We start from the raw sequence: 27,752 nt of genomic DNA, 5'->3' as shown, positions 1-27,752 counted from the left end.
TATGGAGTATTTGCAGTGAGCACATATTTGTGTGCAGTGTTTTCCTTTTTTTTTTTTTCGTTTAAGGCACTTTTACTTTTCTACATGCTCCATGCTTTAGATGTGCAGGTTAGCAGCTAGAGGGAGCTCTACATTTCACTGCAGTCACTCAGCTTTCCCCACTTACCCTTTTGGGTGGAGCTCCGCTTCAAGAGTTAATTTCCGCTTTAAGCCTTTGTACCCCGCTCCCCATTAAGGATTGGCACCTTTGGGGAGCGGGTACCCAAAATTGACAGGTACCTGCTCCCACTTCTGCTGCAATTGCCTAGTCCAGGGGTAGGCAACCTGAGAGCCACAGGACTACAAGTTCCATCATGCCCAGGGACGGACAACTCATGGGGCCCCCGGGCAATAGGGAATCATGGGGCCCTTGTTTCCTTGCCCAAACTGAAAAAAGCCTATGAAAAAGGTACCAGGGGCATCTCATGGGCCCGAGTTTCCAAATGGTCAGTCCGCCCCTGATCATGCCTCTGCAAGTCATAGCTGTAACTGTGAGCTTTGTAATCTTTGCAATGCCTCATGGGAAATGTAGTTCCACAACACATAGAGAGCCACAGGTTGCCTACCCCTGGCCTAGGCAATCGGAAGTTGTTCCCCCTCCCCGTAGTCTTCTGGGACACGTGACAGGTCCCAGAAGGCGACGAAGCCATTCACAAAGTGCAGTGCTTCTCACGCATGCTCACCCAGCTGTGAAGCCGCAAGCTGTCACAGCCGGGTGCCCACACGGCACCTGGGAGAGAAGACGGCCGGTGAAACCAGCGGTAGTGAGAACACCGCTGAACCGAGGAACAGGAAAGTGGCTGTATTTTGAAAGTCAGAAGCTACAGTTTTTGTAGCTGCTGACTTTTTTTTTCCCCAGGTGGAACTCCGCTTTAAGCTACCAGCCACGTAAAAAAGGCATTGTTTTCAGTAGTAGTAAAACACAACCATTGTTTTGCACTACAAAGCTGGAAGCCAAGCTTGCATATGCAACAAGCAAATATGACTGCCGCTATGTGCTTTGCAATGATAGACTATGCATAGATACAGGATATTTAAAAACAACAACACATTTTAATACAATTACAGATCAAGCTCACTTCTCGGAGAGGGAAATTGTCCATAGTGGTCTTCAAACCTTTTGGATCCCATGCATTCTATTGTGCAGCACCCACAATACAGAACTCACTGCCATCTATTGTCCGGAAAGCACCCCATCTAGAAGTTTTTTAAAGACAACTCAAGACGCAACTTTTCACCCACACGTTTCAGAAAACCTGATAAATTTTTAAAAGACTCAAGATGCAACGTTTCAGAAAACCTGACATTCTTCTCTTCAAAGATCCCAACACCAACCTGATAAGTGCCCTGAGAACCCTGGGAGCAAAGTGCTATAGAATTATTATTCGGAATTGTAGGTAGCAGTAGTATGCTAATCTTGTTTACATGTATATTGCAGATACATGTGAAATAAAATGTAATCAACATTGACTTTAAATATTTGCATTTTCATAATGTCATTTTTGTTCTCACCCGTAGCTATCTCCAGTGTGTTCGCTGTAACTTGGTTGGGTGTAGTACATCTTCTGCAAACCACCTCCTCCTCCTCCTCCAATGGTCATCTTGTGGTTGTTCATCATATCATACCTGCTGGTAAGATCCTGGCCAGATTCTGCTCTGGTCAGCCGGCCTAGGGTGTTGATCCGAGTGTGGGACCCGTTAATACTCATTTTGTTCAGAGATCAGCAACTAGCAAAGCATTTGCCTTAAGGAAAGAAAAAAGTTGCGTATGCGTCCGTAGTTAGACAGGTAGGTTTGCCCAACCCAAGGCCAGAATTCCCAGGTATGTCGAGAAACTGGAAACCAGAAGAGTGTGAAGCCAAAAGAATACTATTGTATATGCAGGATGGACAAAAACCAAGCAGAGAGCTTTGTCCTGTTTGCTGTGCAGCTCTTTGCCTCTGATCAGGGAGAGCCTGAAGCCAGAGACTGGGGGAGGAGTAGGAGGTGGCAGGTCTTATCCAGCACTCTCCTGTGAAAAGCCAGAGGCACACCTTTCTCTCTCTCTCTTTTCTTTTTCCCAGAAGTATTGTGATTGCTGGTGACGCCCTAAATATCTGTTGTCTCAGCCCTGCCTCCGGTATGACAGCTCCATTCACCTGAGCACAGCAAATTCTGCACAATGCATGCACAGTGCTCTCAAACACACATTCAGACTTTTTTTTTTTGTAAATTAATTCAAAATCGCTCCGATTGTAAGCAAGATATTGGCATAGGGCAGTCTGCAATACTTTGCTTTAAAATAATTAATATAATCACTGTGTTTTCCTTTAAAATTTTAAATGCAGGATTATTTAAAAAGCTAAAAAAGGTGCAAATCGCAGAGTTGAACATAAAAAGTGTTGTTCCAGGTCAGTATACACATACATATCTTTTGATCTTATTATTTGATTATTCAGTATACACATGCCTGCTTCAAAAGGGGTGCCTGTCAAGCATGTCACTAACAACTAGTGCAAAAATACAGATAGGTGATGAACAGTTCCTTGCAATATCTATGCGTCTCATTCACACTGTGGTACTCAAGCGTACACCCATGTGACAGTCGTGTGCTGGCACAGGGATGCACAGCTGTTCCATGCATCAGCATTCATGTCAAATGGGATGCACAGCCAGCGCTCCCAATTTGATAGCCGTGTGGGTGCAGGTCCCCAAAAACAAAGTTTGCAGTCTGGTACCTCCACCCACATTGCTTTCAAACATTTTCACTTTTACGCTCAGAACAACAAACAGGACAAACAGAGAGGGTGGATCTCCCAAATGGGGGCACAGACAGCAATACATATCCAACAGGTGTTCTGATCCCCCAACTCTGTCCAAAAATGAAAAAGCAAAAAGACACACACACAAAAAAGATGTGCCAGACCACAACAAATGCAAGCAGTGCATGTGCTACTTTACAAATCGCAGAGCAACTGGATCCCATTGGTACCATGCGATCCAGTGCAAGCAAATGCCCTGCATTTGTGACCTGTGTTTGAGGGGTTAACACCGATATCCACTACAGATGGTAGGAGCAGTGCGTTTTGAGCGCACTACGGGAAATGCACATGGAACACGGTTTTCCCACATCGCATTCTAGTGTAAACTGGTACTTGGTTATACTTTCATGCTGAACTCCAGGATAAACAATTCTTGTCCTAATACAAGGAGGAATGTGTATTCTTACTTGAATCTTGGGGTGCTTTGTATATTTATTCCAGATCTGTTCAGTAATCCATTGTGAAACAGCTTCCTCTAATAAAGACAAGTCACTGCATGTGGGGGCTCATAAATCTGGGGTTCGCCTATAGCATCCTGTCTGCCGTTACCTCTAGCAATGAATGAGCCAGAGTGTTGCGGAACTCAGCCAGCCATGCCGGGCTCATCTAAGAGTCTTTATGGTGCTCCCCAGGTGGATCCTAATAAAGACTGTACCTTGTATGTGCCTCTGAAGATATGTGAAATGTTCATCATGTTTTCTGTCCTGCCTGCGGTTGCCCGGAGATGGCTCATCAGTCCAAAAATGTCCCTCTGCTGCTTCCCAGGTGGCTACCAACAGAGACTATGTGACTTCATGGGACAGTGAAGTGTCCATCAAAAACATGCTTGCCGTCGCCCAGAGCAACCGGGATGGTTCATTGCTGCATATCAGTCTGTGTGCTTCTCAACAAGTGGCAATAACAAATGACTTTGCCCTAACAGTAATCTTCCTGTCTGCTGTGACTGATGGATTACAAATGCTTTACTGCCTTGTGTCAATTGAACTTAGTAACTTTAATGGTGACCTTGCACTTAGCGAGGGGTGTGCTTCGTGCCTCAAGGTACCAGGGGCATCTCATGGGGCCCCCTACTGACCCCGGGCCCTCGGGCAGTACCCGAGTTTCCAAATGGGCAGTTCACCCCTGCTGTCGCCCATGGTAACCGCTGCAGATAAGCATCGTTCCCAACACTCACATTACCAGCACTACCCAGCTATTCCATGATGGCTGGAAATCAATGTCTTGTGCCAGCCAGCAAACGGTCTACGACCTGCCAGCATGATACAGCCATCACCATCTCTGCAGTCCAGTATACACAGTTCAAGTTGGAGAATTGGGGGTTAAGCCAGTGGCAGGAAAGTCCCAGTAAGGCAGTCTGGCTGGTGCCAAGAGATCACGAGAAGGAGAAGGGGTGTGGCCACGCTCACCAGAACACCCAAGTTCACAACCAGATGCCTGACCTAAAAACTGCCCTCTACATCCACCACATGGAGAGTGAATGGAGAAAGATGGAGGACATCTTGTGTGTATACTCCAAAGTTTACCAAACTGACCTTACCCTGGTGGACATGCGAGTCCACCTTGAGCATCATGGCTGCTTAGCTCTAGGAATGCTCGAGGGCACATAGATGCTATGTCTAGTCTGCCCTGAATGCAGGATGCTGAGCGTTCTGTTTGGAGCTTGAGTCAGGTGTGGACATTGTGCAGAACCTTTGAACAAACTACTGCCCAGCAAGCCAAACCCTGTAAATACAGTATGGATCTGCAATCGGGACTCTGCACGAAAAAGCCAGCAAGCCGGAGGATGTTCAGAGCAGCCTCTCTCAACCAGGGTGCCTTGAGGTTTCTTCAGGGGTGCCTTAGCAAAATATAAAAATATAAAAATTGCCCAAGAGTTGTTCACAAGTCAGCGGGTGGAACAAGCCTGCCTTTTAGTTACACTGGTTTTCATTGTGCACCATTACGACCTTCTAGCCACTGTGCATCCTGACAACCAATGGCATCAGTTGATATGGAGGATGTCAGCTGCCTGCACAGCATCCTAGTTTAACCCTCCCCTGCTCATCAGTGCGGGGGGGGGGGGGGTCACATTAGCTCAGTGATGGAGAAAAACTGTGGTTTTCTTACTTCATTCTTGCTGTGTCTTATAACCTAGACAGCCAGTCAGAGCTACAACTGTGCTGTTCTTATATGGTTATTCTTTTTGTTTTCTTTGTTTACTGTTCTGCAGGTCCCAGGACTGCTGTCTTCCCTGCGTTGAACAGAGAATCCATGTTGCTGATGAAGGGCCTCCTTCTAGGGGGGAGGTTCTTCATGCTTATGCTAATGTTGGTTTATCCATACAGTTATGGTACTACATTCATTGTTCCTGCTGCTAGTTTTGTTAGCGTCAGGCAGGAAGTGTATATATTTGCACATGTACAAAGCCTATATGTTTATACTGTGTATTTGTACTATGTGTACATACTTTATCACCCTTCCAAGTTGTTGTACCCTTTTCCCCTCCCATTTTTTTCTGTATAGGATGCCCTGCCCCTGGGCTCAGGAGCCTTTTTGTTCTCTTTTTGCCCCCCAGCCAATGAGGACATGGCTGTTTTTTAGTGGGGGTGAATGTAGCACCCTCCTAGTTAAGCTAGGGGGAGCTAGATCATAATGGTTGGACAGGAGCTGATAGCAACTCAGGTGTAATAGCCAGTGGGGTCAAATTGTGGTCAGTGCTGAGAGGGTCTGCAGGTTTCCCGCTGCTCTGAGGCTTTTGGAGGAGGACCTTGGAGACAATGGGTGAATCTGAGGAGTGGCTAGCTGCACTCTTGAGGGACCTCAGCCAATCCCCAACAGAAGGCTTGCAAAGGGGCTGGACTCCCTCAAAAGGGAAGAAGCCTGCTTAGTTGGAGGGAGTCGAGTGGAAGAAGAAGAGTATGGAGAGGAGGATGTGAGGCTGAGATGGAGGCTGCCAGGAGGCCTAGTGGGATGGGGTCTGCCTGCAAGCCTGGAGCTGGAAAACTCAGAACCCACTGGCCCCCTGAGAGAGGACCACCTGCATGGTAGGAAAGGAGCAGCCAACCCGCAAGCGGTACAGGAGAGGATCTGAGTGAGTACACTTGTACCCCCTGGGCGGATATGGGAAGGAGCACTGGTGGAAAACCAGATTATCCCCCTGTTAGTGACTCTTCAATCATTTAAAGAAACAGGAGCTAGATCCCCTGCTCAGGAAAAACCAGATTGCTGGGTGAAGAGGAGAATTTCATCTAGGGTGGTACATCAAGGATATGCTAGCAATCTCTCCAGAAGAGACGGTGTTGCAGAAGATATGCTTGTGAATAGTTCTAGTTCTAGGATGTTTGTCCTCAGTTGTCGGTTCCCTTGGGCATCCTATACCCCCCCCCCCATCCCAATTCTAAATCCCCTCAAACTACAAAAACACCAATTCAAGGACCGATTTCTAACTTGGAATGCAAGCTTGTGTGGAGAATGCAGATTGCCTGGCTGTGCAGGACTATAGGGGGACCCAAATCTCTTAGAAACACCCAAGGGGGTAGTGCTACACGTTTTAGCCAATTATATATTGTAAGAAACTGTTGGTATGCCATCATATGTCCAAATTTCTGCACTAATGTGCAAATTGCAATTAAATTTGAAACAAATTAGCGGTTGTTGGTTACTTCTTTGAACATCTTTACTACTCTTTGCTAAGAGTCAATCAGGGCACAATGCGGTATGCTTCAATGCATACATTTTTATGTACATGCAGTAAACATACATCGATGCAGAAACAATAAAAGATGCCATATTTTTCAAAAGGCAGCAGAGTGCAACACACAGAGAATTTGTATATGTGTAGTATACATACTGTATGCCTTTGGGGTGCAACAATGAATAGCAATGCATTGCAACACATATATACAGTGCCTTATGAGTTGCTGTAAAATGCGCTTTGTGGTATGAATGAGCCCTATGTAATTCTAGTGCATTATCAGAGTACAACAATATCCATTCTACAAAAGCGTACATGGCCTTAATTGCAACAGGCATGCAGAAGAATTAAAATATGGAGGACTTTAGTGTGACCAGTCTCTGTCAGAAAATCATAGAATAGAAGGTCTGAACAAAACAAAAAAAAAATCTCCCATAGTACAACAAGGGCTGCTTAAAGTGTTACTAAACCCAGGACCCTGCATTCACTATATCCAGTCTCTAACAGTACATAGAACATGGAAATGCAATTATCTTAGTAAATATAAACTGCTAAATACCTTTTATCATCAGCAGTTAATGCAGTCTTGTGACTTCTATCAGTGTCCAGCAGAGCACTGGTTAAAGCTTGGGAGGAGGAGTTTTCATTCTCCCCTGATTGTCCTAGGAGGCTGGGCTGCATTACTCCTGACCCTCTGTCTGGCCCTGTGCTGATCACATGCACTCTCCCAAGAAAAAAAAAACAAACACTAACAATACACACCAAACTGAGCATGTGCAGATTTCCCCCAAGGCTCTGTTGTATCAGAAGATGGACTGGGGACAATAGAAGGGGAGGATCAGAGAAGACAGGATCAAACATCGTTTTTACACAATGTGGAGAATTAACCCCTTAGGTTCCAGGGTTTTTTTCCTCAAAGCTTAAAGTGTTACTAAGCCCGTGACCTTGCATTCACAATATCCGGTCTCCCACAGTACAAAGAAGCAGGAGATGCAATTATTTTAGTAAATATTAACTGCTAAATACCTTTTTTCATCAGCAGTTGGAGCAGTCTTGTGACTTCTATCAGTGTCCAGCAGTGCGCTGGTTAAAGCTTGTAGGAGGAGTTTTCATTCTCCGCTGATTGTCCTATGACAATCTGCATGACCCCTGACCCTCTGTCTGAACAGCACTGACTGGCCCTGTGCTGAGCACAGGCACTCTCCCAAGAAAAATAAATTTAAGAAACACTCTCTAGCAATACACACCAAACTGAGCATGGGCAGCTTACCCCCAAGGCTCTGTTCTATCAGCAGTTGGATTGGGGACAGTAGAAGGGGAGGATCAGAGAAGACAGGCTCCAAAGACATGCTGGTAGGTAAATTGGCTCCTGTCTAAATTGGCCCTAGTATGTGAGTTAGGGACTTTAGACTGCACGCCCTTTGAGGGTTAGGGACTGAGGTGAATGTACAATATATATGTAAAGTGCTGCGTAAATTGACAGCATATATACGTATCTGAAATAAACACCCTTTTTACACAATGCAGAGGAATAACCTCTTAGATTCCACAGTGAGTATAACCAGCAGCTTTACTGCATATACAGACTGATTTTACTGTTGTGGGTTTAGTATCACCAAGTTTTAATTTGGTAAGAAGGTTTCACAGTGCTTATCTTCTGGCTCATTAAAAGCACAGGTGGTTGGAGAAGCAGTTCTAGCTCTTGCAATAGGAGTATTTTTTTTCTACCAGACCACACTGGTGTCTCCTTTGAAAAGGAAACTGCGGGAGATCGCTTTTTACATAGTTACATAGTTAGTCTGGCTGAAAAAAGACAAATGCCCATCTAGTTCAACCAAGAAAAAAAAAAGTTAATCCTATACCTACAGTAGATCCAGAAGGAGGCAAAAAAAACACAGCATAAAAAGAAAGATCCAATTTGCTCCTGCAGGTGAAAAAATTCCTTCCTGATCCCCGAGAGGCAATCGGATATTCCATGGATCAACTTTACCTATAAATGTTAGTATCCAGTTATATTCTGTGTATCCAAGAAACAATCCAGGCCTTTGTTAAAGCAATCCACTGAGCTGCCCAGAACCAATATTTGAGGGAGTCTATTCCACATTCTCACAGCTCGTACTGCGAAGAAACCTTTCGGTATTTGGAGATTAAATCTCTTTTCCTCCAGACGTAAAGAGTGCCCCCTTGTCCTCTCTCATGACCTCAGGGTGAATAACTCTACACCGAGTTCACTATATGAACCACTGATGTATTTATACATGTTGATCATATCCCCCCTTAATCTCCTCTTCTCAAGAGAATGAATTCAGTTCCTCTAATCTTTCCTCATAGCTGATCTCCTCCATGCCTCTTATCAGTTTGGTTGCCCTTCTCTGCACTTTCTCCAGTTCCCCAATGTTCTTTTTGTGAATTGGTGCCCAAAACTGAACTGCATATTCCAAATGAGGTGTTACTAATGATTTGTACCGGGGTAATATGATATATCTCTCTCTGGAGTCTATACCTCTTTTGATACAAGAGAGGATTTTGTTCGCTTTATGAACTGCAGCTTGGCATTGCATGCCATTATTAAGCTTGTGATCTACCAGAACCCCCAGATCCTTCTCCACCATTGATTCCCCCAGTAGTATCCCCCTAGTATGTATGATGCATGCATATTCTTAGTCCCCAAGTGCAGAACCTTACATTTACCAACATTAAACCTCATTTGCCACATAGTTGTCCAATTACACAGTGCATTGAGGTCGGCTTGTAAATTGAAGACATCCTGTAAGGACGTTATTCCACTGCACAGCTTGGTGTCATCTGCAAAGACTGAAATGGGATATTTAATCCCAGACCCAATATTGTTTATAAATATAAGTAAGGGTCCCAACACTGAACCGTGGGGTACACCACTGATGACCCTAGACCATTCAGAGTATGAATCATTAACCACTACTCTCTGAATACGATCTTTTAGCCAGTTTTCTATCCATTTACATACGGATTTTTCCAAGCCTGTAGACTTCACCTTACACATTAGCCATGTGTGGGGAACTGTGTCAAACGCTTTTGCAAAATCCAAGTATACCACGTCCACCTCCTCATAAAAAGAAATCAGATTTGTTTGACAACTCCTGTATTTCATGAATCCATGCTGTCTGTTGCTTAAAATATTTTTTCCAGCAAGAACTCATCTATGTGGTATTTTATTAAACTCTCCAGTATCTTCCCAACTATAGAAGTTAAACTAACAGGTCTATAATTACTTGGTAAAGATTTTGACCCCTTTTTAAATATTGGCACCACATTGGCCTTACGCCAATCCAGTGGTACTATGCCAGTCATTAAAGAGTCCCTAAAAATTAGAAACAAACAATCGCTTTGAAATGACAGAGCTCAATTCTTTAAGGACCCGTGGGTGTATGCCATCCGGTCCAGGTGCCTTATTTACCTTTATTCTGTCTAAATATTTCTGGATTATATCAATTGTGAGCCAATGTGGATCATCTGGAGCTGTGTCAATGCCATGCCCATTATGAACAAGAGCTCCCCCATGAATGTTTTTAGTAAATTTGCCTTCTGTGTCCACAGTCACCCACTGTAGACCACAGAATGAAGGTTTAGGAGGAACATCCCCAGTTAATGCATAAAAGCAAGGCACTGATAAAATGGAAATAACCAAATAGCAATATAACCATGTAACTGCAACATAGGCAGCGGGGGGGGGGGGGGGGGTTGTAGAAAAGGCTTGTTGACTTAACTCCCTGTGGGCCTCCAGCATCACAATAGGGAATGCAAACACACACACCATAATGTGAACAATGGCTTAGATGAGAAGAAGTCCCTTTAACTAGAAATAGTCCTGAGAGGTTTAAAATTCCTGATGTGATAGTAGCAGTTTTCTTCGGCTAGCAATGGTGGGGCCCATATACAGTAGTAAGTAAAAAACATAATTCAATGAAGATAAATGCTTCAAGCAAAGATCTCTTGATACTGAGGTGTAGATGTGTCTGCATACAGCATCTCTAAAAATTGTTGTCAGAAAGAGGTTGGGCATTCACATGCTCACCAATCCCATGGATAGCATGGCCTCCTAGGAACAGGGTTCTTTCACAGGCTCTTTGTTGTTTGCAGAGAAGTTCAGAGTTACCACCTGACAGCCTGTCAGCACGGCAAGCAGAGATGACTGGCTGAAGACTGAATAGTGAAAGTTCCGATGCAGAGAAGCTGATGCACCACTGTAGTAGCCAGCAATCTGTTTCTGGACGGCAGTCCCCCTGTGTTCAGCTCTGAATCCTGCACTAGGAGATCAAGCCAGTTCCTTGCTGTAGAATATATCTACTATCCCAGCAACCTTCTGGTTCTCCATCTCTCTAGTAGTTGTAATTAAATCAGCACTCAGAAATAAAAGTATATAATTGGCTATAGTACTGTGGGTCTTAACATCCTCTGCTGTCAGAACTGGATCCTCTCTGATAACAGGAAGGGATGTAGCAGTCCCAGTATTGGGAACTAGGGGGAAAAAGGATTAACCATAGTCTCATCTGTAATTGTCCCTGAATGGTTAATGATATAGCCAGCACCTAACTAAATCTAAAATTCAATTTTCTTCGTTTGTGCCTTTTCACAATTCATGTCACTTGAAGCTTGTAGCTAGAAAAAATAACATGAGCTTCATATGGGCTACAAGCTTCAAGAGGGTTTGGCCTAGTAATTAGCTTTTCATTGGCTAAAATGTTTTTAAAAATACATAAGCTCGAGACACCAACAAAAAATGCTCAAAAACTCCTGAAAAAAAACAAAACAAACTGCTGATATGTGAATGGGCCCTGAATGGTTTTAGCAGCTGCTAAAGTGTTACTAAACCCACAACAGTAAAATCAATCTGTATATGCAATAAAACATGCTTGTTATACTCCCCGTGGAACCTAAGGGGTTAATCCTCCGAATTGTGTAAAAAGGCCATTTGATCCTGTCTTCTCTGTTCCTCCGTTTTTTCAAGCGACCATCTCCTGATAAGACAGACTGAACCGAAGGGCGTATGCTCAGTTTGGTGTGTATTGCTAGAGAGGGTTTTTTTTTTATTTTTCTTGGGAGAGTGCATGTGATCAGCACAGGGTCAATCAGTACTAGTCAGACAGAAATCAGGGGTTTTGCATTCTCCTAGAGCAGAAAGAAAACTCCTCCTACAAGCTTTAGCTAGTGCTTGGCTGAACACTGATAGAAGTCACACGACTGCTCTAACTTCTGATGAGAAAAGGTATTTAGCAGTTTATAGTTACTACAATAATTGCATTTCCATGTTCTGTGTACTGTGAGAGACCAGATATAGCAGATGCAGGGAACTGGGAATAGTAACACTTTAAACATTCAGACACATATTTGCTGCACTAGGGTAATGCCTAGACAGTAGACCTTTTTAGAAGTTCTCTCAGTGGCCAATAGGGTGAGCAGACAAGACATTTCATGATAGGTCATGAAAGTTTTTCAAATATGCATGAAAATGAAACTGTTGGTTTTACTGAAATTACTATTACACTCAACCGAGAGTAGCAAGTGATTGTCATACCCGGTGAAACTGGAATATTTGAAATGAAAAACACCATTATATCATGGTAACTGCTATTTCTTATTTACACTTACAATAAAACTACCTGTGAGCCCAGCCCTGGTACTGACTCACAGTATTACAACGAAGGGTGTGAGTTACTAAAAGGGTGTAGTTTTTATTTTTTCCACCAAACCCTTCTCTCCGTATAACCAGTGGATTTAAGTGGGAAAAAAACAAAAACAAAAAACACACAACATATGGGGCCTGATTTAATAGAGTGCAAGGAAGTGATGTCAACCATCCAATAAAGTGAAATAAATAAATAAAAAAAAAACCAAAGTGACAGCGATTGGTGAACCTTATCTGACACCTAAGTGAATGTGTTCCATAGTTTTTGCAGCCATTTAGTGAGCTGAGCTCATACATCCCTTTTTGTTGCGCAAAGTTGATCAACTCTTTTCCTTGCAGACTGGATAGGCTAAGTGACGGTGTCAGAAATAAGAGCTAGTGGTGACGGTGTCAGAAATAATAGGGGCAACACAAATGAAACACCACTATATAACTGTATTACTGAATTTCCAGATTCTGCATCCAATTTTTTTGAGCTCCCATGGTGACGTATTTGTATAGCCTATACAGGAACAAAGAAGTGAGCTTTCATTGAACCATGCAAATTCCATTCACTACTAGGAGTGGTGCCCCTCCCTTGGCTGAGACCAGTGGCTAGTCACTCAGTAGATATGTTGTGTCTGAGATCTAATACATATTCGAAAATGTTGCTAGACAGTGATGAAAATACCAAATCACATGGGTCTAATCCCCTTCTCCTGCCTATTAGTGTTCTCACTGTGAGGTTTGCATAATGAAGGCTGCATTGCTAGGCTGACAAACCTACCTTATCCTACTCATTATCAGTGTCCGAGGGAAAAAGTCCTGCAGTGTCGCTCCTTCTTGCAGCCACTCAAAGTGTCACCCAGCTTCCGCATTGTAAGTCTCTAAATACCTGCCTGCTCAGCAATGTACATTTCTTCCATTTATCTGGTATTTTAACAATTTACGATTCAAATTTAACCAACCTTCTGCAGTAAGCAATGTCACTTGTAACACACAAAAACTGAGTCACCAATGTCACATGCCAACAAAAATTACAGTTACAAAAAAAGTTACAAATTAAAATGCTCGATACATTTATTCTCCAGTTAACCAAAGCGTCAAATAAGATTGCTCATCCGTTTTATCAGGGGTCCTCAAACTTTATAAACAGGGGGCCAGTTCACAAAACCTTCACACTGTTGGGGGGCCAGACTATAGTTTAAAATTTTTTTTTAACAAATTCCTATGCACATCGCACATATCGTATTTGTAGTGCAAGAAAACAGAAAAAAAAACCATTTAAAATACACTGTACACTAATGCACTGGACACCGCAATGCACTGTAACGCACTGGACACCAAACTGCACTGTAACACACTGAACATTGCAATGCACTGGACACCAAAATACACTGTAACGCACTGGACACCACAATGCACACTGCAATGCACTGTAACTCACTGGACACCGCAATGCACTGTGCACTGTAACACACTGGGTCCCAAACTGCACACTAATGAAATGGACACCAAAATGCACTGTAAACTGCAAGGCACTGAACACCTCAATGCACTGTAACGCACTGAACACTGCAATGCACTGTACACTAACGCACTGGACACCCAAATGCACTGTGCACTAACGCACTGGACACCAACCTGCACTGTAACGCACTGGACACCAAAATGCACTGTAACGCACTGGACACCAAAATGCACTGTAACGCACTGGACACCAAAATGCACTGTAATGCACTGGACACCGACCTGCACTGTAATGCACTGGACACCAAAATGCACTGTAACGCACTGGACACCAAAATGCACTGTAACGCACTGGACACCAAAATGCACTGTACACTGTAACTCACTGAACACCGCAATGCACTGTACACTGTAACGCACTGGACACAAAAATGCACTGCGCACTGGACACCAAAATGCACTGTAATGCACTGGACACCAAAATGCACTGTACACTGTAACGCACTGGACACCAAAGTGCACTGTACACTGTAACGCACTGGACACCAAAATGCACTGTACACTGTAGCGCACTGAACACCGCAATGCACTGGACACTGTAACGCACTGGACACCGCAATGCACTGTAACGCACTGGACACCAAAATGCACTGTAACGCACTGGACACCAAACTGCACACTAACGAAATGGACACCAAAATGCACTGAACACCGCAATGCACTGAACACCACAATGCACTGTACACTGTAACGCACTGGACACCAAAATGCACTGTGCACTGTAACGCACTGGACACCAAAATGCACTGTAACGCACTGGACACCAAAATGCACTGTACCTGGTGATATCTCCTCTTTTTTGCCTCCAATTTGTTTTTTTTTTGTTTGGCCGGCCCGGGTAAATGTCTTTGGTGGGCCATATCTGGCCCACGGGCCATAGAATGAGGACCCCTGATGTAAATCGAAACAAATAACTCTTCTGCAGCCTTTAGGTACAGGTACAGACAAAAAAAAAAGCTTTGCATGAAATGAAGACACACAATCATGTTTTTATTATAATATATGTTAAGCTAATCATTATGCATGGTATGATAAATGCACAGAAAATGAAGTGGAGTAAAAGTTACCTGGTTGGTGAGGACTCGCACTTTATGGATCCAAAAGAAATGTAATGTAAAATAAGTCATCATAAAGGTTTGCAAGCACGCAGAAAATTACATTTACTTAAATTGCACCATTTACATTGTGTCTACTATTCAAACCTAACTGCTAAAAGGGTCAGTCCTCCTAAAAAACTATATTTAAAAAGGTGCATCTGTTCCCAGACAATGGACATTAAGTATTTATAGATTTGAAACTAGCAGTAAAAAGGAGCTTTTAGAGCCTGCACACTATATCAGAGTGGGTTTCTCTGCATGCAGTTGTCAGTTTCAGCTGCAGTGAGCTGCGATGTGATGCGCTTTTCAGTGCATCACACAGAACCTCTTTTCTTCTTTATTTGCACAAAGTGAAACATCATGTATGTGATTGCACAGCAGCATGTGTAGTACCATCCAGTGCTCTGGGACACATGTCACCACAATAAAATGACGCATCTCTGCATTTTATCACAGCTCACTGTATCTCACTTCAGGCTGCATTACAGTGTGAATTGGGTACATAAAAAATTGACTAGTGCAGAAGAACACCAGTCACTGCACTTTGTATGAACATGCCCTAACACAAGCCATCCCTGACCTCTCTAGCCGTTTGTACTGTGAAGGAATTCATTTTCAAAGGGCTCCTTTCCTTTACATGATCTCCACTCTCTAAAATGTGGTCTGCGGTGAATCTCTTTTCAGGGAGTGGTAGAGCAGCAGCGCCCAGGCATTCGGGGATGGGGGGTGTTGTTAATGCCTGCCAGATGTGACCTATATAAATTTGCCTCTCTATAACTGAGGCAGTAGGTACTAACATGGTCACATTAAAGTGGTTCTAAAGGCAGAAGATTTTTCACCTTAATGCATTAAGGTAAAAAACCCCTTCTGGCTGCAGCACCCCTCCTTCTGACTGCAGCTCCCCCCACTCAGCCCCCCCCAATACTTATCTGAGCCCCATCTCCCTCTAGCGATGTGCATGAGAGCCACAGCTCTCCCGGGTTTCTCTCTCCTCCTCAATGGCTCACAGTGTCAAAGCCAGTGAGTCAATAAGGAAAGAACAGAGGGCGGGGTGGGGCCAAGCCATGTTCTGTGTGTGAATGGACAATATCTATTCACAGTAGCGTGGCTTGGGAGTGAGCATGCTCAAGTGCCCCCATAGCAAGGAGGCATGTTTTTGGGGGAAGACTAGGCTGGGGGTGGAGGGGGGGGGTTGGGAGGAGCGGGGGACCCAAAAGGAAGCAGCTTGGGGCTTCTCTGTGCAAAACCATCGCAGAGAGAAAGTATAACATGTTTGGAATTTAACCACCTCCCGCCCGCCATATAAGGCAATGACGGGCGCAAGGTGGTTCTCTCTTTCTGGGAGGATGTCATCCCATTCTAACCGTGCCTGCGCGGCTCCGGGAGCACGCAGTGCAGTGATGCGCTGTGTCCCTTAGACACAGCAGATCACCAATCAACGGAAAAAGCCGAAGATTTCGGCTTGGTCATGTGATCAGCTGTGTCCAATCACAGCTGATCTCATGTAAATAGGGAAATGCGGGTTATCGGCATTTCTCTCCTCATGAGCTGTCACGCTGACAGCTCAAGAGGAGAGGAGAGCCAGTAATCGGCATTCCTCGGAGGAGACATGTACACTGATCATCAGTGCACTGATGATCAGTGTAGCCCCAGCAGTCCCACCTGTCAGTGTCCATCAATACCAACTGTCAGTGCTCATCAGTGCCACCTTCCAGTGCCCATCAGTGCCACATATCAGTGCCTTCCAGTGCACATCAATGCCACATATCAGTGCTCATCTGAGCTGCCTTTCAGTGTCACCTATCAGTGCTAGTCAGTGCCATCTATCAATGACAGTCAGTGCCACCTATCAGTGCTGCCAATGCCACCTATCAGTGCCAGTCAGTGCCGCCTATCAGTGCGCATCAGTGCCACCTATCAGTGCCATATATGAGTGCTGCCTTTCAGTGCCCATCAGAGATGCCCGTCAATGCCCATCAGTGCCACCTACCAGTGCCTCCTCATCAGTGCCCATCAGTGCAGCCTCATTAGCGAATATCAGTGAAGGAGAAAAATCACTTATTTACAAAATTTTAAAACAAAAACTAAGAAAAAACTCTTTTTGTCAAAATTTTCATTTGTTTTTGGTTTGTTTAGCAAACAATTAAAAACCACCAAAAGAAATCTCTGTCTCAAAAAAATGATAAAAATTTCATATGGGTACAGTTTTGCATGACCGCGCAATTGTCATTCCAAGTGTGACAGCGCTGAAAGCTGAAAATTGGCCTGGGCAGGAAGGGGTATAGGTGCCCGGTAGGCAAGTGGTTAAAAAAAAAAAAAATCTGTAACTTGTAGCTGGATTCTAAAACCGCAGTTCAGCCAAGTATTTTAACCACCTCCTATCTGGCCATGAAAAGATCCTCAAAGAGCAGCACAAAAATTGTTGATTTGATTTTCAGGTTGTTTTTAACTGCTTACAAACACTTACTGGGGAAGGAGGGAATTTACTAAAACTGGAGAACTCTGAATCTGCACTGATACACCTGTGCATGGTAGCCAATCAGCTTCCAACTTTTAGCTTGTTCAATTAAGCTTTGACAAAAAAAAAAAGTGGAAGCTGATTGGTTTGTATGCAGTGCTGCACCCAATTTTGCATGCTCCAGTTTTAGTAACCCCCCCCCCACCTTTCACTGCGTATTCATTAAAAAGGTTAGCGGGTGCCAAGATTCTTTTTTGTTTGCAGAAGGAGGTTGTGCTTGTGTTGTGACCTTTTTAAAGTGGAACTCTACCCTCCCTATCAACTCTATATAAATTCTCCTCCTGCCCCCTCCTCTAACGGAATAATTTTTTGTGGGGTGGATAACTTTTTTTTTTTTTGGAGACCCCTCCTCCTTTGCTGGCCTAGGCCAGAATTGCATTACTGTGCCCACAGTCTCTTGGGATACCATTGTCATAGGTCCCAGGAAACTCTACAGCACATGAGCCTCGTCATGGGGGGGGAGGGGGGTTCATGGTTTTTGCCACTGCCTCAATAATGTCCCTGATCACAGGTAAGCTGCAAAACTTGAAAGAGACCGCAGGCCACCCTTGTGATTTCAGAAGAAGATGGTGGCATGGTACAAGGAAAAAAATGGGGGTGGGGGAGGGATGGGTTGAGTTATCTTCCGCTTCAATTTCTCCTTCATGCTTTTAAATGCAGAGGTGAGTGAAGGCTTGTTTACAGTGCTTTGCCTGAATCAGAATCTGTAAACATCCAAGTGTACATAATCTGTACAAAGGTTCATTTTAGGTTATGGGTGGAGCCAGGGGTGGACTGACCATTTGGAAACTCGGCAATGCCCGAAGGGCCCGGGGTCAGTAGGGGGCCCCATGAGATGCCCCTGGTACCTTTTTTATAGGCTTTTTTGAGTTTGGGCAAGGACACAGGGGCCCCATGATCCCCTATTGCCCAGGGGCCCCATGAGTTGTCAGTCCGCCCCTGGGTGGAGCTCAGTGTGCCCATTTAACCCATTGCTTCTTATAAGTCTTGGATGTTCCAACAGTGAGACTTATATGGTTCCTTGATACTATTCCTGTCGACCTGGGAGATTTGATTGTGCCTGCTTTTGACTGTACCATCAACTTTTGTTGTATTCTCTATAATCTAAAACAAATAAAAGTCCAACAAGGAGGGTAGGAGTTCCTTAAGGCCGCAGCACTAAAACTGTCAGATGGTTTATTTTCCAGCATCTACATTTAAATCAAATTTACTATGCATTGTAAAATATATCAAGTGGATATTCTTCTTTAGGGTGTGTACATAAAAGACATCTAGTTGTGGTCACCTGTGTCTACACTTCTCTGTTCTGGCTGCTGGTGTACGTTAGTGTTGATATGTGGCAAGGTGCGATTTTTCTAAAGTTTTTGGGGAAGCCACATACAGTGAGGAACAGAAGTATTTGAACACCCTGCGATTTTGCAAGTTCTCCCACTTAGAAATCATGGAGGGGTCTGAAATTCACATTGTACGTGCATTCCCACTCAGAGACAGAATTTAAAAACAAAATTCAGGAAATCACATTGTATGATTTTTAAAGAATTTATTTGTGTTGCACTGCTGAACATAAGTATTTGAACACCTGAGAAAATCAGTGTTAATATATGGTACAGGAGCCTTTGTTTGCAATTACAGAGGTCAAAGGTTTCCTGTAGCTCTTGACCAGGTTTGCACACACTGCAACAGGGATTTTGGCCCACTCCTCCACACAGATCTCCTCTAGATCTGTCAGGTTTCAGGGCTTTTGCTGAGCAACACAGAGTTTCAGCTCCTTCCAAAGATGTTCTATTGGATTTAGGTCTGGAGACTGGCTAGGCCACTCCAGAACCTTGATATGCTTCTTACGGAGCCACTCCTTGGTTATCCTGGCTGTGTGCTTCGGGTCGTTGTCATGTTGGAAGACCCAGCCACGACCCATCTTCAATGCTCTGACTGAGGGAAGGAGGTTGTTGCTCAAAATCTCACAATAAATGGCCCAATTCATCTTTAATACAGTGCAGTCGTCCTGTCCCCTTCGCAGAAAAGCACCCCCAAAGCATGATGTTACCACCCCCATGCTTCACAGTAGGGATGGTGTTCTTGGGATGCAACTCATCCTTCTTTTTCCTCCAAACACGACGAGTGAAGTTTAGACCAAAAAGTTCTACTTTGGTCTCATCTGACCACATGACTTTCTCCCATGCCTCCTCTGGATCATCCAGATGGTCATTGGCAAACTTCAGACGGGCCTGGACATGTGATGACTTTAGCAGGGGAACCTTCCGTGCAATGCATGATTTGAAACCATGACGGCGTAGTGTTCTACCGACAGTGACCTTTGAAACTGTGGTCCCAGCTCTCTTCATGTCATTGACCAGCTCCTCCCTTGTAGTTCTGGGCTGATTCCTCACCTTTCTTATCATCAGTGATACCCCACGAGGTGAGATCTTGCATGGAGCCCCAGTCCGAGGGAGACTGACAGTCGTCTTTAGCCTCTTCCATTTTCTAACAATTGCTCCAACAGTTGATCTATTTTCACCAAGCTGCTTGGCAATTGCCCTGTAGCCCTTTCCAGCCTTGTGAAGGTCCACAATTTTGTCTCTGGTGTTTTTTGACAGCTCTTTGGTCTTGCCCATGGTAGTAGTTGGCGTCTGACTGACTGTGGGGTGGACAGGTGTCTTTAAAGAGCTCAGACAGGTGCTACTAAGTTAGATTAATGAGTGGAGTAGAGGTGGACTTTTTAAAGGCACAGTAACAGGTCTTTGAGAGCCAGAATTCTTGCTGTTTCTTAGGTGTTCAAATACTTATGTTCAGCAGTGCAAGACAAATAAATTATTTTAAAAAAATCATACAATGTGATTTCCTGTATTTTTTTTTAAATTCTGCCTCTCATAGTGGGAATGCACCTACAATGTGAATTTCAGACCCCTCCATGATTTCTAAGTGGGAGAACTTGCAAAATCGCAGGGTGTTCAAATACTTCTGTTCCTCGCTGTAACTGTTCAAGTATGGAGTCAGTTGGATTGTGCGCAGTTTGCAGATTCCAAGGTGACCCTTATTAATAAATGTCACTTTACTGCCATTGTCTAATAACAGGTCCACATCATTGTCACTTTTACCTCAGTTTGGAGCTCTTTAGCTTCTGCATGCCAAGCATACTAAACTATAATGGAATTCAGAACGAGTTTACAAGTTTGTACTACGGCTTTGACAGTAAACCATTATTTCTACAGCAGTAAAACTACGAAGACGGTCAAAAACACTTTGGTTATCATGTCTGCATGCCTTAGCTAATATTGGGATGTTGCTGACCTACCTACAGAATAACTAGCTCCTCCAGGTGGTGTACACTTTGTGCAAGCAATGCCCAACATTTCACTGCTCTTTGGAAGGATGAAAAAGTTAAATGTCTACATACATTGGCAGGGTTGTATTTACATGTAGCATCCTCCTAGGTAGGTGCTAGGGTTAGATAGATAGAGTGGCTGTAAATATTTGTTAGGAAAAAAGCATAGTTAGCTCATAGTACTTGGTGAGCTATGATCATTTAGTTAGGTCTACTCTGTGTGCTGCTAGTTTTCCTGGCTTCCGCTGTATTAACCTCCCTGGCGGTATGATTATTTCAGATTTTTGGTGCTAAAAGCGGTACCATTATTTTGCATGGAAATTTGGCGTTTTATATTGTAGGCCCGTAATTCTTAGGAATAGCTCACTGAAATCTGTCCGAACAAGAGTCTACTAAACATCCCGGGTAGGATAAAACTTGAAACACGAAATCATAAATTATAATTTAATAAATAATCATACAAAATAATATAATAATAATAAATTTAATTCAATAATATAATCAAACCAAAAACACTGAAATTTGAAATAGAGTGCCAAGTTCGCACATCACTGAGCAAAGTCGCAAAATCGTTTTCAGTGTCTGATGATGAATTTCCCCACAAATCATTATCACTCAATTCTGCAAGTAGTTCTAATTTACTATTGCTGTTCTCTAGCCGGTCTAAAACCGCTTTTGACATAAAGGGACGCTTTTTGGATGCCATGGACATTTCTCAGTTTCTGGCAGAAAAAACAGTAAAAATGCAGGCAGGGCACAGGACAAAGCACTAGGGACAAAATGTATGTGAAATGGTCTGATACAGTAATGTTTTACTATGTGATTTTAGTGATTTTAGTGAATGTCACTTTTTGTCATTTTCAAATTTCCCGCCGGTTCCGTTCCCCGTACGTTCCGATGCTCGCAGGGGACGGAACCCAGATGACAGATGTCGGCATCGGCCGGATTACATTGCCGGGGACACTGCAGGAGGGACATCGCGGGAGCGCAGGACAAGGTAAGTGACCGAGGGATCGCGGAGCAGCGCCACATGGTATTCCCAAGTGTAGCTCAGGGTTACCGCTTATGGTGCTGAAACTTTACCCCGAGCTACACTCGGGAATACCGCCAGGGAGGTTAAGAAAACAGTAGAAGCTACTAGATGAAATGTGTGGAGTTATGCAGATGGCAGCATGAAACTTGATCTATCCAAGAGAGGGGCTCTAAGGCATGCTGGGTAACTGTATATATATTCAGTGAGCACACAGGGCTCTGGGTTCTTTCCTTTCCAGAACTGATCCAGCCTGGGAGAGGGCACATTGCCCTCCCAAGCAGCTGCTGCCATGCAGCCTCAGGTGGGCGGGCTGAATGCTGAGACCCAGGTTCTGCTATGTTGACTGAGGGGCTGTCTACTGAAGATCTGATATCACACAGGAAGGCATCCAGCTGTTCTTGACCCTTGCAAGTGCAGACATCTCTAAAGGATCTTAGAGGCAGGATGCTGTTTAACCACTTGCCTACCAGGCACTTATACCCCCTTCCTTACCAGGCCAATTTTCAGCTTTCAGCGCTGCCGCACTTTGATTGACAATTGCGCGGTCATGCAACATTTTACCCATATGAAATTTTGATCATTTTTTTCTCACAAATAGAGCTTTCTTTTGGTGGTATTTAATCGCCACTGGGCGCTTTACTTTTTGCGCTATAAATTAAAAAAAGTGCAAAAAATTTGAAAAAAAAAAAAGTTTATTTGTATCTTTTATAAAATTTTTCAAACAGGTATTTTTTCTCCTTCACTGATTTGCGTTGATGAGGCGGCACTGATGGGCACTGATAGGCGACATTGATGGGCACTGATAGGCAGCACTAAAGGGCACTGATAGGCAGTACTAATGAGGTGGCACGGATAGGCGGCACTGATAGAGAGCACTAATTAGGGGTCACGGATAGGCGGCACTGATATGCAGCACTGATAGGCGGCACTGATAGGTGACACTGATGATGGGTACTGATAGACGGCACTGACTGGCATCACTTCTGGGCACTGACTGGCGGCACTGACTGGCACAACCCCTGGGCACTGACTGGTGGCACTGACTGGCAGCACTGCGGGGCTGCACTGGTGGGTGGCACTGGTGGGCAGCACTGGTGGGTGGGCACAGGTGGGTGGCACTGGTGGGCACAGGTGGGTGGCACTGGTGGGCACAGGTGGGTGGGCACAGGTGGGTGGCACTGCTGGGCACATGTAGGTGGCACTTCTGGGCACAGGTAGGTGGCACTGCAGAGTGGCACAGGTGGGTGCACTGCTGGGCACAGGTGGGGGCACTGCTGGGCACAGGTGGGGGCACTGCTGGGAACGGGTGGGCGGGGCTAGTGGGCGCACTGCTGGGCGGAACTTGCGGGTGTCACTGCTGGGCACCGATCATCAGGGCACTGATCATCAGTGCCCTGATGATCGGTGCCGATCCCCGCTCTGACAACTGTCGGTTCTCGGCAGTACTTTCCTCACGATCTGACAGCGTGAGGAAAGTGCAGCCGAGAACCGGCACTTGCATTTCCCTGTGATCAACGTGTCATTGGACACCGCTGATCACGTGGTAAAAGGCAGGTGGGATCGGCCTTTCACCACATCACGTGATCAGCTGTGTCCGTAGGACACAGCGATCACGGAGATCGCCGGGTGCGCGCCCCTTGGGGCGCGCAGGAGAGCGCGTTCTGGGAGGACGTCATATGACGTCCACTCAGAACTGGCCGGCCGCGGTGAAGCCGTCATTCGGCTATGCGCGGTCGGCAAGAGGTTAACCTCCTCTGGTGCTAGGAAGTCATCTGCAGGTCTAATAGGGGGAACACTGGCTGGTGTTTCAAAGAGCTTTGTCCACCTGGCCTACTTTTTAACTGTTCTGGAGCTCAAAAAAGTTACTGCTGCTACTGTTACGACTACTTTTTACTACTGCCTTAAAGCTTAAGTCCACTGTAGCATGGATTATGACATAGCTTGCCCTGAAGATAAAGTCCTCAATGTACATAGTTCCTATTACTGGAAAATCCCACTCATCTCCCTCATCCCTATCCAATTTAAAAAAAAAAAAAAACACACAAAACATCCCTAACCTGGTTATTGGTGAAATGTGCCTGACTGCAGGGCAAAATAACTGGGGAGGACCTGGACTGTATTCCTGCGGCTCCTACAGAAGTAGTGCTTCATTTGACACTCATGGGCCAGTACCAAGTCTCAAAATGAACAAATTGCGATAACCATTTCTTTTTTCTGCTTCCCTCTTCTGTCTCCCTCCAGACATTTATGGCTAGGTTCAGCAAGAGAACTAGGGTGTAAGTGGTGATAAGGCATCAAAAGATTTACTATAGTGAGTAGAGATGAGCGAATTATTCAAAAATTCGATTCGTCTGATTCGCCGAATTTGAGGAAGAAATTTGATTCGATGCGAATTAATTCGCTACGAATTTAACTTATTAAAAGGGTTTCTAGGCTTCAGAGAGCCTTTAAATTAGTGCAGAACACTGTACCTTTAATTTAAATGCCCTTGGAGATGAGGAAGGAGAAGGAGAAGGAGAAGGATGAGAAGAAGGAGAAGGAGAAGGATGAGAAGAAAGAGAAGGAGAAGGATGAGAACAAGGAGAAGGAGAAGGATGAGAAGAAGGAGAAGGAGAAGGAGAAGGATGAGAAGATGGAGAAGGAGAAGGATGAGAAGATGGAGAAGGAGAAGGATGAGAAGATGGAGAAGGAGAAGGATGAGAAGATGGAGAAGGAGAAGGATGAGAAGAAGGAGAAGGAGAAGGATGAGAAGAAGGAGAAGGAGAAGGATGAGAAGAAGGAGAAGGATGAGAAGAAGGAGAAGGAGAAGGATGAGAAGAAGGAGAAGGAGAAGGATGAGAAGAAGGAGAAGGAGAAGGATGAGAAGAAGGAGAAGGATGAGAAGAAGGAGAAGGATGAGAAGAAGGAGAAGGATGAGAAGAAGGAGAAGGAGAAGGATGAGAAGAAGGAGAAGGATGAGAAGAAGGATGAGAAGAAGGATGAGAAGAAGGAGAAGGATGAGAAGAAGGATGAGAAGAAGGAGAAGGATGAGAAGAAGAAGGATGAGAAGAAGAAGAAGGATGAGAAGAAGGAGAAGGATGAGAAGAAGGAGAAGGATGAGAAGAAGGATGAGAAGAAGGAGAAGGATGAGAAGAAGGATGAGAAGAAGGAGAAGGATGAGAAGAAGGAGAAGGAGAAGGATGAGAAGAAGGAGAAGGATGAGAAGATGGAGAAGGATGAGAAGAAGGAGAAGGAGAAGGATGAGAAGAAGGAGAAGGAGAAGGATGAGAAGAAGGAGAAGGATGAGAAGAAGGAGAAGGAGAAGGATGAGAAGAAGGAGAAGGAGAAGGATGAGAAGAAGGAGAAGGATGAGAAGAAGGAGAAGGAGAAGGAGAAGGATGAGAAGAAGGAGAAGGATGAGAAGAAGGAGAAGGAGAAGGAGAAGGATGAGAAGAAGGAGAAGGATGAGAAGAAGGAGAAGGATGAGAAGAAGGAGAAGGATGAGAAGAAGGAGAAGGATGAGAAGAAGGAGAAGGAGAAGGATGAGAAGAAGGAGAAGGATGAGAAGAAGGAGAAGGATGAGAAGAAGGAGAAGGATGAGAAGAAGGAGAAGGAGAAGGATGAGAAGAAGGAGAAGGATGAGAAGAAGGAGAAGGATGAGAAGAAGGCGAAGGATGAGAAGAAGGATGAGAAGAAGGATGAGAAGAAGGAGAAGGATGAGAAGAAGGATGAGAAGAAGGAGAAGGATGAGAAGAAGAGGATGAGAAGAAGAAGAAGGAGAAGGATGAGAAGAAGGAGAAGGAGAAGGATGAGAAGAAGGAGAAGGAGAAGGATGAGAAGAAGGAGAAGGAGAAGGATGAGAAGAAGGAGAAGGATGAGAAGAAGGAGAAGGAGAAGGATGAGAAGAAGGAGAAGGATGAGAAGAAGGAGAAGGATGAGAAGAAGGAGAAGGATGAGGAAGGAGAAGGAGAAGGATGAGAAGAAGGAGAAGGATGAGAAGAAGGAGAAGGATGAGAAGAAGGATGAGAAGAAGGAGAAGGAGAAGGATGAGAAGAAGGAGAAGGATGAGAAGAAGGAGAAGGATGAGAAGAAGGAGAAGGATGAGAAGAAGGAGAAGAGAAGGATGAGAAGAAGGAGAAGGATGAGAAGAAGGAGAAGGAGAAGGATGAGAAGAAGGAGAAGGATGAGAAGAAGGAGAAGGATGAGAAGAAGGAGAAGATGAGAAGAAGGAGAAGGATGAGAAGAAGGAGAAGGAGAAGGATGAGAAGAGAAGGAGAAGGATGAGAAGAAGGAGAAGGATGAGAAGAAGGATGAGAAGGATGGAAGAAGGAGAAGGATGAGAAGAAGGCGAAGGATGAGAAGAAGGATGAGAAGAAGGATGAGAAGAAGGGAAGGAGAGAAGGATGAGAAGAAGGAGAAGGGAAGGATGAGAAGAAGAAGAAGGAGAAGGATGAGAAGGAGAAGGATGAGAAGAAGGAGAAGGAGAAGGATGAGAAGAAGGAGAAGGAGAAGGATGAGAAGAAGGAGAAGGAGAGGAGAGAAGGAGAAGGGAGAGAAGGAGAAGGATGAGAAGAAGGAGAAGGATGAGAAGAAGGAGAAGGATGAGAAGAAGGAGAAGGAGAAGGATGAGAAGAAGGAGAAGGATGAGAAGAAGGAGAAGGATGAGAAGAAGGATGAGAAGGAGAAGGATGAGAAGAAGGAGAAGGAGAAGGATGAGAAGAAGGAGAAGGAGAAGTATGAGAAGATGGAGAAGGATGAGAAGAAGGAGAAGGAGAAGGATGAGAAGAAGGAGAAGGATGAGAAGAAGGAGAAGGATGAGAATAAGGAGAAGGAGAAGGATGAGAAGAAGGAGAAGGAGAAGGATGAGAAGAAGGAGAAGGAGAAGGATGAGAAGAAGGAGAAGGATGAGAAGAAGGAGAAAGAGAAGGATGAGAAGAAGGAGAAGGATGAGAAGAAGGAGAAGGAGAAGGATGAGAAGAAGGAGAAGGATGAGAAGAAGGAGAAGGATGAGAAGAAGGAGAAGGATGAGAAGAAGGATGAGAAGAAGGAGAAGGAGAAGGATGAGAAGAAGGAGAAGGAGAAGGATGAGAATAAGGAGAAGGAGAAGGATGAGAAGAAGGAGAAGGAAACAAATAGATACAATGTTTCAACCGCTGTATGGAGGGAATGTCACAGAACTGTCAGAAATAGCGGAGCTCTGCAGATACACTTAGCGGAGCTCTGCAGATACACTTTTTGCCGGCTTGGAATTCTTCTTATTTTCATTCTACTTCTTCTTCTTCTTCATCCTCATCCTCATCCTCTTCTTCTTCTTCTGAGGATGAGGATGAAGAAGAAGAAGAAGAAGAAGAAGAAGTAGGATGAAAATAAGAAGAATTCCAAGCCGGCAAAAAGTATATCTGCAGAGCTCCTCTAAGTGTATCTGCAGAATAGAGGAGCTCTGCAGATACACTTTTTGCCGGCTTGGAATTCTTCTTATTTTCATCTTACTTCTTCTTCTTCTTCTTCATCCTCATCCTCAGAAGAAGAAGAAGAGGATGAGGATGAAGAGGAAGAAGAAGAAGAAGAAGTAGGATGAAAATAAGAAGAATTCCAAGCCGGCAAAAAGTGTATCTGCAGAGCTCCTCTATTCTGCAGATACACTTAGAGGAGCTCTGCAGATACACTTTTTGCCGGCTTGGAATTCTTCTTATTTTCATCCTACTTCTTCTTCTTCTTCTTCATCCTCAGAAGAAGAAGAAGAGGATGAGGATGAGGATGAAGAGGAAGAAGAAGTAGGATGAAAATAAGAAGAATTCCAAGCCGGAAAAAAGTGTATCTGCAGAGCTCCTCTATTCTGCAGATACACTTAGAGGAGCTCTGCAGATACACTTTTTGCCGGCTTGGAATTCTTCTTATTTTCATCCTACTTCTTCTTCTTCTTCTTCTTCATCCTCATCATCTTATTCTTCTTCTGAGGATGAGGATGAGGATGAAGAAGAAGAAGAAGTAGGATGAAAATAAGAAGAATTCCAAGCCGGCAAAAAGTGTATCTGCAGAGCTCCTCTAAGTGTATCTGCAGAATAGAGGAGCTCTGCAGATACACTTTTTGCCGGCTTGGAATTCTTCTTATTTTC

General features: G+C 44.4%; 1 protein-coding gene across 4 annotated transcripts in view; it reads right to left on the bottom strand.

The window, feature by feature from the left end:
• DSP (desmoplakin) overlaps positions 1-12,986 on the bottom strand; it is a 100,884-nt gene extending 87,898 nt beyond the window's left edge. For 2 of the 4 annotated variants that reach the window (XM_089656580.1, XM_089656581.1), the window contains exon 1: positions 1,552-2,007. In XM_089656580.1, the coding sequence (XP_089512706.1) occupies positions 1,552-1,748 (197 nt within the window). In that variant the 5' untranslated portion in view covers positions 1,749-2,007. Of the gene's footprint in view, positions 1-1,551; positions 2,010-12,944 lie in introns of those variants that run through there. The other 2 variants (XM_089656579.1, XM_089656578.1) reach the window with 2 other exon arrangements.
• Between the last annotated feature and the right edge of the window lie 14,766 nt (positions 12,987-27,752).

Source organism: Staurois parvus, unplaced genomic scaffold (genome assembly GCF_062004578.1).
Source record: "Staurois parvus isolate SC_StPar_1 unplaced genomic scaffold, SC_StPar_1.0 ptg000919l, whole genome shotgun sequence".
Lineage (NCBI taxonomy): Eukaryota > Metazoa > Chordata > Amphibia > Anura > Ranidae > Staurois > Staurois parvus.
The sequence above is the reverse complement of the archived record's forward strand: the minus strand, read 5'-3'. Positions and strand labels throughout refer to the sequence as shown.